Genomic DNA, 14,642 nt, shown 5'->3' with positions numbered 1-14,642 from the left:
TTTGTCTCTCAGCGGTTGGAGGGTGCGAGCTGTGTGCGACAATAGTGCTTGTGCTAACCAATGTATCACATGGGATCCATTTCCCATGACGTGCAAATATTGCACCAATAAGTGCGTCCGTGGTTCCTCGGTCATATCTCCCCAGGCCTTTATGTACGTGTGCATCAAAGATGTGTGTAACAGGAACTGCCCTGCCGGTAGGTGCCTACATAGGTGTCTTTGATATCTATTTTTCACTCTTTATATTTTACCAAACAAATTGCTGTATACATAATGAAAAACCATTGCAAGATGCTGCTCAGTTATTGGCTCTGGGTTCCTCTGGGTTCCTCGGGTTCTTGGTGAACCTACAAGTCCTATATATCCCCACAAGCAGAATGGTCCAGCGAATGTAAAGGTATAATGCTTTAGAGAATCTGTCATACTCAGAAGAAGTAACAGGTGAAAACGTTGGCACAGATGGCTGTTTTTTTCAACAATTTTTCAATTTTTCTTATTTTCAACTGTTTCTATAAAAAAACTTTGAAGGATCTACACAAATAACCCCTTGTTGAATTCATAATTGTGTCTACTTTTCATAAATGTATAGCTTTCCGGGATTCATTATTCCTTTCATACCCATTTCTACCAATAACTGGAAGGAGGTTGAAAGCCCCAAAAAGTAGCAAAAATAGGCTATGTCCCACTAAAATGACAAAACTGTATAAAAGATTTTGGCTTTCAGCTTGTCCCTGAAAGGTGGGAAGTTGATGATTTCAGGACCACAAACCCTTTGTTGATACCATTTGCCGGGGAAAAGCCAGACGCTTTCTTCTGTAGCACTTTTCCCCCATTTCCCTCTCCCCCAAAACATTTTTGCTGCATTTTGGCTAATTTCTGTGTCACCTCCAGGGGAATCCAGAAACCCTGGGTACCTTTAAAACCTCATGATGTTGGAAGAAAATTATGCAAATTTGGCGTAGATGCCTTATGTGGACGAACAGTTACAGGAGCCTAAGCGCAAACTACCCCAAATAGCCAAAACAAGGCTTAGCAGCAAAAGGGTTAAAGTAGGTGTGGGACTACTGCTATCACCATTGACTTTGTTAACACCCACAGCACAGAAGACAGGCGGGATGGCAGTATAGAGAACTTAAAATGAACTTCTCAATGGGGACACCCACTCCGTATTACTGTCTGTAATACGGAGAGACTAGAATATGGAAGTGTGTATTTTGCAGAATAAACTAGTTAGTCTCGAAATTGAAGGGCAAGAGGGATGTGCTATAAGATAAACTTTATGAATTTCTCGTTCCTCAGAAATGTGTTTACAAATCTAATATCCAAGCTAAGATTAACTACTTCTCCCATTTCCAGGATTAGAAAGTATTAGTGATAACAGCTTTTTCACTTTCTCTGATAGAAGGACTATCTCTATTACTTCTATAACCAAAAGAGTAGAGATTTGGTTCCTTAGGTTGTTTTTCTGTGTGTAAGGAGAGGATGACTGGAGAGGGGAAAGGAGGCAGTCTCTGAAAAAATGGCAGAGAATAACCTGCAGGGATCAGTTAGAGTCTACCTCTGCAATTTCGGAAGGAAACCTGGCACCTGCCCCCCTCCCCCCCTCTCCCTGCCCCACACTAATATCTTGTGCTCTGGCTGGACAGAGAACCCAAAGGGGTTTAGTAACTGAGGTGTAAGAGAATTAGGACGAAGCATACGCAATCCTATCTCTATGTAATCCCCACTTCTGTACAGGATAAAGAAAGACTGTTGCTATTGCTGCAGGAAGAGGGAAAATTAATGGATGTAGTCTCTAAACATCTTACCTTGGTAGTAAAACAACTTTGAAAGAGTGGCAAGACCAAAAGTGCAACCAATAGCTTTGCTCTGCTTTCATTTCTCCAAAGACAAATCAGCCTTTTCTCCAAATAGCCACTGCCTGTCAAACGGCATTACCAATAAATTCCCCAAAACACTGTATTATGCATCCAGGCGCGGCACAAAGCAGCCTCATGCCTGAACCCACTGAATGCAAAACTGCATCTACAGTATCCAACCCAGTTTGCATCATTTGTTTTGAGGCACCCATAATATCTTGCAGTAGGTCAGAGAAGGACCTCCGCATATGATGAACCTGGAGTACTGAGACTATATCCCACATTTACTGTTTAAATTCCTGGTAGCGATTAGGGGTTTGGCAATCTACTTGTGCTTCAGATTGCTTGTATAACCTTGGTCTGATTTTTAAAACTGTGGATAATCAGCAATGCCATCCCCCACAAATTATGGGAGTATAGTGTCAGAAAACATAAACCATTCAAGGGTCATCCGACTAAACTCGCCGAAGCAAAACAATTTTTACTCAGAGCATCTAGGGATTTGGATTCTTTGAAAACAGCCAGAAAAAGGCCCACCAGTTTCAACATGAAAGGAGATGCCTTGTCACGTTTGTGCCCAGAACGAAGCAAAAGAGCAGAGCTTACCCGAGTTCATATAGTTTTGGAAGTAGTCTCGTATGTGCTACTGCTCGGAGCATTGCTGCATACCAAGCCACGCTGAGAATGGGGACTTCTGTTCATTGGAGTCGCTCCTGCACCTCCGACATCAACGGAGACCCTGAGGTGTGTCTACAGGCAGCAGATTGTATGGTGTGCAGGAGGAAGCAGCAGGCCTCTAAGATATTGCATTGTTCTTCTAATGTCAAACTTTGGCAGCTTTTTCTCGGTATCAGGGACACCATAGATTACTGGTCAGGAGCAGAGTATAAAGTGCCCGATCCAAAAAGGTGGTCTCTCTACTGGCATTTATTAAAAATTCTCAATCCAATATGTGGCAGAGTCTCTATTTATGAAGTCAGTTCCAGTTTAGCCAAAAAAACAATTTTAGATAGAGATGAGGATGATGCTGTGTATGAAATGGATGGCATCTAAGGTTGGATCGTAATTTCCACAAAGTCTCAGTTGCCAGCTTCAGATAAAGTGCCTCTGTTGGCTCTGAGGGAGCCACAGGGACAAGAAACAATGTTAATTATGTCTGCACCATCACAGTAGATGTCAAAGTGCCAAAGTTAGAAATTAAGTAACTGACCCTGAGCTCAACAAGGGCCTTGATGGTTTTGCCTCCGTGTGATCAAGCGAAGGTGTGTCAGATGTAGGCCCTGCAAAGATCTCCAACATAGCATGTTGGAATGCTTCAACTTGGTCGACACAGGCATCACATGGGGGAAAATATCTCTCTTCTGAGATGGGTTGCACAGCTGGAGGTGTCTCCAAGAATGAAGACTATCTCTCTTTAGAACATTTTCTCTCTTCCCCATATCGAGAGGAATAAGGCATTCCCTTCATCTGCCATTTGTAACAGTGACCTGTCAAGAAAGTCAGAGAATGAGAATGCAGGGTACTTTGAGTTAAGGATTTTGATATCCTCTTTAAAGAAGGAATACATATGTTTGCCTTTCATGCATGGATGTTTTAGGTTAAATTGAGAAGCAAAGATTACATGATGGGGGTCCTTAATGAAGGAAGGAGCCCACTGTAATAATGTTTAATGAAGGAAGGAGTCTATGTAGATAATGTGCAACACCCATTAGAATTTTTTTTAACAAGTTAGTGATGAGGAATGGGTCAAATCGCATGCTATCCCTGTCTTCTGGACTATAGCGTGGGCCCTGAGATCCCCGAAGGAAGGCCACCTAAGGAGAAAGTGCTCGACAAAGACTCTCTGTGTAACTCTCCTATCAAAGTATGGAAATATATGTTTCAGAGGGGGGAATTATTTCTGGGAGTTTCCTAACACTTAACATGAATTAGAATTCTGAAGATGGTCATCAGTGTACTGCAGGGGTACCCAGCCTTTTTTGTGACACGAGCTATTTGTATTCAATGAAAATCATCCAGAGCTACCAATATAATCAGTTATAATAGTGATCACAGCAGACATCATTCCATTAGTGACGAAACCATGTAAGAATACCAGCAGTGATCACTCGGATCATTAGGGATGGTTGCCAGCAGCAATGTAAAAAATGTTTTGTCCGTGTGGAATGCCTATACATGGGTAATGCATAACAGCCATAGCTGCAATGCCCTACATAGCTGCAATGCCCTAGAAACCAGGTTAATAATATTAGAATTAAGAGCCCCATTGTCCCATGATTTCTCACTCAAATATCAACTTTAAATATATTTTGAAAATGTAACCAGTTTTCTCAAAAACAGCCTTTGAGTTCTGAAAACGCACACATTTTGTCTTTAATGCACACTTTTCAATATAGGGTGATCAACCGTCCGTAAATTTCACGGACAGTCCGTAATTTCGGCCGTCTGTCCGTTGTCCGTGAAGGATTCTTTAACGGACGCATTTGTCCGTCATTTTAACAGGGCACCGGTTGCCCCACCCTAAAGCCGGCACATCGTGCACCCACCTCCCTTCTTGACTCCGATGCTGCACCAAAGCTCCTCAGATACTCAGCAGCATTGGAGCGTCACAGCAGGATGGAAACCCTCACACCTCCAGCCCTTGATGAGCTGTTAAGAGGTGCTTCGAAGGTGACTGAGAGGGAGGGGCTGCAGGCTCAGGAGCAGCGACATCTATTCACATGCAAACAGCCCTGAATGCATCATGTCTCTGCTAGTTAGAGGGGGGCTCACACATTCCATTGCTACCCAGGGCCCCAAACATCCTAGACTCGGCCACATTACACCCCTGATTACACCAAGCCAGCATGTGCTTCTCTTCACCGAGCTTAATTACTGTCACTAAATTGTAAGCAAACCTCGGTTCATCAAACATGCAGTCTATAATGTAATACAATAAAGAAATGGCACAATCACACCCACACTGATTAACAAAGTATGGAGGAAAATCAGTTCAATCAGTTCTCTTAGAGTATCTCCTGTAAGTACTGTACATCACAGTGGGGGGTGGCATTTTGGACAGAGAGCCTGTCTTCTCGTTGTCTTGTGCAGGAGGGGGCAGGAGCCCAAGATGATACTAGAATACTGCATGCCCACCCCTGTGCCCACCCTGGTGGATCCTGTTCACTCTCCCGTGTTGGCTCCTGCCCTCCCCTCAGTGATGGCTCCCGTCCCCCCATGTGGTGGCTCCAGTCCACCCCCCGCCTGTGATGGCTCTTGTCCCCCCATGTTGTGGCTTCAGTCCACCCCCGCCTGTGATGGCTCTTTCCCCCCATGTTGTGGGTCCAGCCCACCCCCGCCTGTGATGGCTCCTGTCCCCCCATGTTGTGGCTCCAGTCCACCCCCGCCTGTGATGGCTCTTGTCCCCCCCTGTGGTGGATCCTGTCTCCGCCCTGGGTGGCTTCTGTCCCAGTCTTGGAACGGCCCCTGCAGCGAGGGTGAAGTTCTTGATGGGCCTCTTCTCAGAAGGGCTCAGCTCAAAATTAATATGGAAAGGTGGGCGAGTAAGTAAGTGAAGGGAGGGGTGAATGGCTGGATGAATTAGTGAAAGGGTGAATGGATGAATGAAAGATTGAATAAATGGATAATGAGAGAGGATGGATGGATTGATGAGTGAGGGGAAGGATGGAGAGAAAATGTAAATAGCTGGATGTATGGGTGGAAGGGTAGCTGGATGATGGATGAGGGGAATATGGATGGATGGACGGAGGGGAAGGATGGATGGATGGATGAGAGGAAGGATAAATGGATGGGATGGATGGATGGGTGAGGGGAAGGATGGATGGATGAGGGGAAGGATGGATGGATGAGGGGAAGGATGGATGGATGAGGGGAAGGATGGATGGATGAGGGGAAGGATGGATGGATGGATGAGGGGATGGATGGATGAGGGGATGGATGGATGGATGGATGAGGGGATGGATGGAGAAGGGGATGGATGGATGGATGGATGAGGGGAAGGAAGGATGGATGGATGAGGGGAAGGATGGATGGATGAGGGGATGATGGATGATGAGGGGAAGGATGGATGGATGGATGATGAGGGGGTGGGTGAAAGGATGGATGAGGGGGTGGGTGAAAGAAAGGATGGATGATGAGGGAATGGATGGATGATGAGGGGTGGGTGAAAGGATGGATGGATGATGAGGGGAAGGATGGATGGATGATGAGGGGAAGGATGGATGGAGGATGAGTGGGTGGGTAGAAGGATGGGTGGATGGATGATGAGGGAAAAGGATGGATGGATGATGAGGGAAAAGGATGGATGGATGATGAGGGAAAAGGATGGATGATGAGGGGACGGACGGATGGATGGATGGATGGATGATGGGTGGGTGAAAGGATGGATGGATGATGAGGGGAAGGATGGATGGATGATGAGGGGAAGGATGGATGGATGATGAGTGGGTGGGTGGGTAGAAGGATGGATGGATGATGAGGGAAAAGGATGGATGATGAGGGGAAGGATGGATGGATGATGAGGGGAAGGACGGATGGATGGATGGATGATGGGTGGGTGAAAGGATGGATGGATGGAGAGTGGGTGGGTGAAAGGATGGATGGATGATGAGTGGGTGGGTGAAAGCATGGGTGGGTGGATGGTGGGTGGGTGAAAGGATGGATGGGTGGGTGGGTGGGTGGATGGTGGGTGGGATGATGGGTGGGTAGGTGGATGAGTGAAATGATGGATGGATTGATGGATTGATAAGTGAAAGGGTGAATGAATGGACATATGAGTGAAAGGGTGGATGTAAGGATGGATGAGTGAGTGAAAGGGAGGGTAGATGGACAAAAGGATGAATGGATGTGTGAAGGAGTGAAATGATAGATGGATGAATGATAGGGTCAATGGATGGATTCATGAGTGGATGAGTAGATGGATGGATGGGTGGATGGATGGATGGATGGAAGGAAGGATGGCTAAGTGAAAGGGTCAATGGAGAGAGAAAGGGAGGATGGATGGATGACTAAAAGAGTGGATGGGTGGAAGGATTAGTAAGTGAAAGGATGGCTGGATTGGTGAAAGGGTAAATGGCTAAATGGATGAGTGAATGGATGGATGGTATGAAGAGTGGATGGATAAGTGTACAGATAGATAGGGTGAAAGGGTGGATGGATGGATGGATAATGGAGGATGAGTGAAAGGATGGATGAGGGGATGGATGAAGGGATAGATGAAGGGATGGATGAGTGAAATGATAGCTGGAAGGATACAAGATGGATAGGTTTGCAAATGGTTGAATATGTTTGGAAATGGCTGGGCTTACTTATATACTATTGCGCGACCTCTGATGTGTCTGTAAAACGTACCTATTGTCCTGAATTTTGACCTCCTGTCCTGAATTTGTGTCCTGAATTTTGACCCTTTGTCCTGAATTTTTACACTCCCCGTCCTGAATTTGCACCAATGCCAGTTGGTCAGCCTACAATACACCTATTAATTTAAACATGTAAAAGTTTCTAATGTGGTACACTGGTTTTCAGGAAGGACAGCTGGATAACTACCACTAGCTCGCAAGCTATTTGGAGAAGCCAGAATTTGAGCCATCCGACTATGTTAAAAAACCAAGGCTTCCCATCTTGAATACAGGGAAGAAATAATCCAAAAGCATGTGAATCTAGGAGTGATACAATGCTTGAGAAGATCATTAGGAATATTGTAACAATATGTACCAAACACCGAGAAACCAACCCATTGCTCGAAGAACTTGAATGTAAATCCTTGGCACTAATGACTGAACCTAGAGAGTTCCCAAGTAAGAAAGACTTCATAATATGGTTATCCTCAGAGGCAAATGGAAACCCTTAGAAGAAAAAGATGCAATTCTATTAAAATGGCACCTGTTTTTAAGGGAGAGAAACTATTTCCTTTTTCCTCCACAGGGCTGCTACTGTCAGGGGCCTCTGCTTCCTTTTGCTCAGCATTCGCCATGTCATTTGCTTCGTCCAGAGGCTCGTCCTCAGTTAATGAATCTACAAGGGACAAAGGCTGATGATTAAAGACTGTGCACAAATAAGAAGCACACACTCACCCACAAAATCACATACACCCCACACCCATCCCCTACCACCCCTCACACACATAAACACCCCATCCCCAGATGTGTGACATGGTTGTAACATTAATCACGTAAACATTGCACAATACTCATGGACCTTCCCAAACTTTCTGACATATGCTGTACTCAAACATAAATGTTAGGAGTGCTATGAAAGACTCCATTACTTTCTTATAACAGAGGCACTTCATATCCTTTATAATGATTATAAAGTTTCATGTTTTTTACATTACAGGAAACAAAACATTCCAATATTTCAATCAATTCGAAAAACATTTATAGACCATTTTCATAGGCTCCTCCACTCACTGAGTGGAGAAGTCACTGTCTTAGGTTTCCTCTTTTAAGCATGCTGAATTACCTACTGCATTTCTAGATGGTTCAAAAGAGTGGGTCTTCGTACCAGAATTCAAACCAATAATTAGTACAAAGGAAATAACACTGAGGATCTGTATGTTTCCATATAAAAGGGATGAATATGGCTTCCTTCCGAAGGGGCTAAGGGCTGCAGATGTGCAATCCTGAAATAGTACGATAAGAACAATATCGAAAGGAAAGTGTAACATGAATAAAACAAGAAGAATCTCTGCTCTGACGACAGCGACCTAACTTATTACTCAAGGCAGAATAAAGAAATTAGGCATTCTGTTGACAAATATGTTGAATTAGCCTGTTGGGGTTTACCAGCTGCACCCACAATCTTTCAAAACACATCTAAAATGATTCACATCTAAGAATTCTGCTGAACGTTTGCCAACTTCAGCCTTCAAAAGGTGATAGAAACGGCCATTGAACCTCACGTTGAAGCTCCAAAAGGACTTGCTGTCCACCACCCAGTCAAAATTAAGGGCCAGTTGCATCAAATATGGATATCCCTCTCAAAGACCGTTCTATACAAGAGCAAAAATAAACACATTGTACCAAAGTGCATTTTAAGTAGCAACTGAATTGTCATTTAACCAGGGCCGTTTCTGGGTGTTTTGCCGCCCTAGATGAGTATTGAAAAATGCCGCCCCCCCTCCCTTTTACTACCATCACTCTCTCCCCCTGTCATCCAGGCTAAAACAAAAAATTTCCACCCCAACAGTTCACTCCATTTCTATCGCCCTCCAACCATGCCAGCTCTGGGCCACAACTTTACCCAAATTTTCAGACTGGTAGACCCAGTTAAGCAGAATATATCATAAGTATGGCTTCCAGTTTGTAGTGATTGTTACATATAAATACGGTCAGAAAACAATAGATTTTCCTGTCTGTATTTGTTTTTAAGTATGGAAAAATACAGAAAATAGGTTTTCTTCACCCTAGCATCAGTCATGCGTGCCAGGTCAATAGCTATGCAAACTGACATTTAGAGAACATAAAAAAAAGAAAAAAGATCTCCTAATGAAGTTTAAATAAATGCAGCAATACAGCGGTCTATGCTGCTCCACAATGGGAATGATTACAGGTGACTGTATTGCACTCTAATGCCTAGAACTCGCTGGTCATCCAAACATGAGTAAACTTTTGTCTGTTAAATTAATGTGGAAATATACCCATTGTAGCATCTTTTTTTAGACTAAGCACAAAATGACTATGGGCAAATACAGAGAAAATTACCAAAAAAATAAAGTGGATAAACACGAATGGACATGTCAAAAAATAAATACCATAAAAACAGGACCTCTAATTATAAAAAAATAAATCCATGAAGTGGACTTGATATGTTTAAGCTACCACCATACTGAAAACCATAAAGTTGCAGGTGTGCTTCTCACACTTCATCCATCACAGACTTCTAAGCGCTACGGCTCATACCACGAGAACGACACCTTGGCAGTCATCATGCACCACAAGGAAACACTTCCCACCCAGAATCAAAACAAAGAAAAATACTTACCGACCACACACCCTACCCTAGCGGGCTGCCCATGTAGGCAAGCGCCTCAGCACCCCACATGGGGAGGGATGGGCTAGTAAGCAAGCGTTATATAAATGCTGGCCTGAAATACAATAGAATAACTATTTCTCTGCACATTACACATTCTGACCACTCGCCAGACACTCCCCCCTCAGACCTTGCCATTTCCGTCGATTAGCCTCAGACTTTTCGGCAGAGAGGATGCAGGCCACCGCAAGGAGCAGCGCCCAGTCGGAGGTCAGCAGGGCACGGCGGGTCGGGCTCCTTGAACAGGGCATCTTGTCAAATGGCGGGGCAGGCTGCTTCCGGGTTATATTGATTGACAGCGCATGACCTCTTGAGACACGATCCCTCAAGGTGCCCTTGACGGGCAGGCAGTCTGTGGCAGGAACAGGTAAGTATGTTAGCTGCTCCCCCTGCGTTCATGGGCAGGGTAGTGCCCAGCTGGCAAACCTTTCCTGGAGTTGCTTGCAGGAATGAGGGCGATTTACTAGCACAGTTTTCACTACAAGGTTTAGTAGGTGGACAGTGGGCGCATAGCTGGCACAGGATTCCTTGAAGTTGGTCTTATTTTTAGAAGTGGGTATCCAGAGGGCACAGGTTCACAGGGAGTTACTCATGGTGGACAGCCGATGCCCCTTGGCACAAGCTTCCTGCGAGTATCTTTTGCTTCTAGAGAGTGGTACCTGGTTAACACTGATTCACAAAGTGTATTTCTTGTTGCTCCTAGTGCCCTGTGTGCCTTTGTAGGTGCAGCCAAGGAGGCCAGTCCGTGTTGCAAAACTGCAAACAAGAGCGTTCCTATCTTCCGACTGCATGAGGAAGAACAGGAGCATTGCACTGTGGCAACTCCTTCATTGTATATGGGGGTCACCCATGGGCTCACTCGTGCTAGGGGACTCTCGAAGCTTCTGCCACAGCTGGCCTAATCTGCGGCCTACTAATTGTTGCTGCTGGTGGCATTAGAGGGGGTGAGGAGTGCACTCTGTGGTCACAGGTCAGAGCACCTCCCTCGCTCCCTTCACCTAAATCACCTATTCAGGTTTATATTTGAGCTGAGGGGAGGTGATAACGAGATGGAACGAGTGCTGACAAGAGTATGCAGTACCTGACGAAAATGGACTGCGCAGACACCCTTGAGACAAAATGAATGATAAGTATGTTTAACAAGTGTGCTCCTATACAATTAGGCGCCCTGGGTTGGTGCCCAGCTCGCCCACACTAAAGGCTGGCCCTGGCAGTAGTGCTGCGGGTCATCTTCCTCCCTGTGTGTCACCGCACGTTGTGTCAATTGTTTCCCGTGCCATATTGTTGTTGTGTTAAAGTAAGAGCCATCGATTTGTCTGACAGGGCGAGGCTGGTGGCACTAGGGCAGCCTCTAAAGTGAGACCCAAAAACATTGATTGGACATGCGGTCAATATTAATTGCTATAATGAATCGGATTCAGCGACAGGTCAACAGCGCGCAGCAGAAATTAATAATGCTCTCTCTTTCTTTCTGTGTTTTTTCATGCACGCTAGTGAAAAACACCTACAGGCTGACCGAGCTCATTTGCAAGCAACTCAAGCAATGCGTCTTCCATCACTGGCTTTTGTTATACACTTACCAAAGTGCTGTGCCGTTATGAGACGTGAACTCCAGGTGAAGCGGAGAACACGCCGCCTCTGCCAGTGAACTGCATTTTAGCGTGGCAGTGGAGCACTCTCACGCGCCTGCTGGGAGAGGATTGTCTGTCCTGAAATCTGCTGTGTGACGCTGGCGCCCGTGGTACCGAACGTGATGTGACATGACATTACGTCAAATTGTAGAAGTCCTACCCAATGGGCTTTCGAGGTCAAAGGCCGTTCAAGCCTTCCCAAACATATGTTTTTGCCGCCCTCTCCCATTTGCCGCCCTAGGCAGCCGCCTAGTCCTGCCTAATGGTAGAAACGGCGCTGCATTTAACCAGCAAAAGTATAGATTACGCAATCTTGCGAATTGCAGGGCTAGTGAGGCAGAAAGAGAAGCTGACCCTTTCCTTGTGACTTACAAGGATGTGTATCAATGCTTTCTGACTACTCCTGTGGACCCAAAGCCTTAAATGGTTACCGAATCAGTCAGTATCCATTGGCAAACTTTCAGTTGTCCTTGTGGGCATCTTCCCCAGTGACATCTGCGATCACCAGAAGATCAAAGTGCTCTTTCCTTCAGTGTCCTTTTGGGAAAGAGCTTGTTTTTGCAAGTGTAAAGGCAACTGTAGAGACTGAGATCTGCTGTCCCCTGTTGTCTGTAGCAGGCCTCCATCTCAGCATTTGAAGTCGTAAGTGAGCATTGATAGGAAGATTTTTATGAGGTAGGATTTCTGTGAACTCTGCAGAACAACCTGTTTACACTATGCTGTGTTTATACATCCGGTGCAACACAAATTGGCTTAGCCTCATTGCAGATGGTGCACAGCACCATAACTCGATGTATTCAATAATACACAAGTCCACAATCACTAAGTGTAAGGATCCACAACAATTTTCACACCTCACTGATGCCTGGTTTGGTTAAGCCTCGTGCTTCTGTCAAAGTGACAAAACTCTTTACCACTGCACAAACCATCCTCGTAAAACGAGCGTGTCTTGGAATTAATCAAACCTCCTGATCTGTACACAAAAATATTATGTTGGATGAAGGCACACTTTAAAATGTTTTGTAAATGTGATTAAAAGGTCCTTGCTAAGTAAACTCCTTCCCATGACTTAATAAAGTAGATTTAGATGTCTTTAATCTTGCCTGACCTATCCACCATTACCACTCTCAACCTATAACACAATTCTATTCTAAAAAGGGTCTTACACGAAGCACACTCACTCTTCGCATCTCTTTTTTTTCTTGACTAAGTGCAGTAACAAATGGTTTAGAGTGCCCCACTAATGCATGATTTTTTGTTTGACCATTTTTCGTACCTCTTTATTTACCCTCTCTATACCTGTGACTTTATAACCAATGATTACAGCCTTGAGAAAGCCCCCCCATACACACAGCTTTAAAAAACAAGTTGGCAGTCTACAATTCAAGCTGTGAAAGCAGTGGAACAATAAATCTCATACAAGAAGCAACAACAACTCAAATTCTGGAAACATATCTATGAGCCTTATAACACAAAAAGATGATTTGTGCTCCAAGAGGGGACAACAGCAACTTTGTTTTACACAACAGAAAATAACTGAAACGTGCTCCGAAAAGGAGCTACATCAATATTGATGCAACATGATTAAAATTTAAATCACATGAAATCAAATACCTTATACATCTATATTTAGGCCCTTTAAGAGACAATAACTTATCAGGGGTTAGCAACTGCAATTGTGGTCACAAAGCATGTTATGCTTTGTATAGCAAATCAAAATGAAAGGGGACATCATTCATTACAAACCACTGTGTCTTTGCAGTCTATTGTGGGCCGCAAAGTAGATTTTCTAAGTTGGAAAGGCAATTTGTTATTTTGCAAATCACAGTCTTTGCGACTACAAAAATGTGTTGTACATCGGACCCCTTTTTGGAGCTCACATTGCAAAAGCATGCCTATATTCTGGGGTGATGTTCTGTAACGAGAAGAGTTGAAGGCTCCAAGCAGAGCACAGGACAACCCAATGGTGCTATCTCGCTGGGTACCTTCTTTTCAAGTTGGGGGGAAGATAGTAAAGGGACAGAGAATTCTGTCATCGTACAGCTGGGAGGAAACAGGATGTCCCATTTGAGCTGCGGAGCTTTTGTACAATCACACGGAGTTTTGTAGTCTTACAGCACGTGGCACCCCACTGTCTTGGTATTATCGCTTAGTAGACGAGCATTAGTGAGGCATTTGGTATATTCTATGTACTTTTTTTTATACATATTGGTAATATGCACCTCTTGACCGCAACGGTGATGCATATACGAGCACTGTCTATGGAACTCTAAGGGCATAAGATATTGTTCCTTATGTGTGATGTCTATGATCACAACAAGTTGTGTATATTGTTCCTTTATTTAATGATTGTCAATAAAAACATATTGGTTAAACATTATTGCATGTTTAGGCCCTCCAGAGAGATATTGGAAGATCTAGACAGGGAGAAAAGGGACATCTTGAAGACAGTATTGGTATAAATTGTGTTTAAACTGTAAACCTCCTATTTGTAGATATTGTCTATAGCACAGCAGAGATGCACAATGCCATAAATCAGTTAAATCGCCGGATCAAAAACAGGAAGTCCTCCAACAAGCCACTGAAAATCTCAGTTAGTGGGCATCACTTGTGTCCTAGAGAAAATGCAAGATGGCTCGTTCAGAACTGGACTTGATAGGCCAGTCATCTAATGAAGGAAAGGCTTCGAACTCTTTGTCTGAAAAGGTGCATTGCAACTAACTCTATATCCCCCAGGAGATGGTGCCAGCAAAAGAGAATAGCACTATTACAAACTTCAGATCTTTTCTGTTGCACTCCCTTATAGGTAAATTAAATAATGTATCTTCGCGGTCTAAACAGACCATCCAGTCTTGGAGCTCCAGCAAGATGTGTCAGGTTTACTATCTATTCTATTCTTGAGATCTTATTTGTGTTTAAATCTTTTTATTCAATGAATGTGTGTGAAAATCGCACTCAGTACTCACTGTTCAAAACAATAGTATGATATGTGTGTAATGTCAGATTGATGCCTGCTAACATGCATGAAAATATCTGAAAGTGGCCTAGCCCTTGTGAGAAGCTAGGACTCTGACATGCATCTGTAATCATGTATTTATGCAACCTACAAAAAACAACCTTTCAT

At 44.2% G+C, this 14,642-nt stretch overlaps 1 protein-coding gene across 3 annotated transcripts in view; it reads right to left on the bottom strand.

Moving 5' to 3' along the window:
* The window catches only part of NME9 (NME/NM23 family member 9), a 697,622-nt gene that overhangs the window by 96,623 nt on the left and 586,357 nt on the right, over positions 1–14,642 (bottom strand). For all 3 annotated transcript variants that reach the window (XM_078680514.1, XM_078680516.1, XM_078680515.1), the window contains exon 21: positions 7,740–7,871. In XM_078680514.1, the coding sequence (XP_078536640.1) occupies positions 7,740–7,871 (132 nt within the window). The remainder of the gene's footprint in view (positions 1–7,739; positions 7,872–14,642) is intronic.

This window comes from Lissotriton helveticus, chromosome 3_1 (assembly GCF_964261635.1).
Source record: "Lissotriton helveticus chromosome 3_1, aLisHel1.1, whole genome shotgun sequence".
Lineage (NCBI taxonomy): Eukaryota > Metazoa > Chordata > Amphibia > Caudata > Salamandridae > Lissotriton > Lissotriton helveticus.
This window is presented reverse-complemented; position numbering and strand designations above follow the sequence as displayed.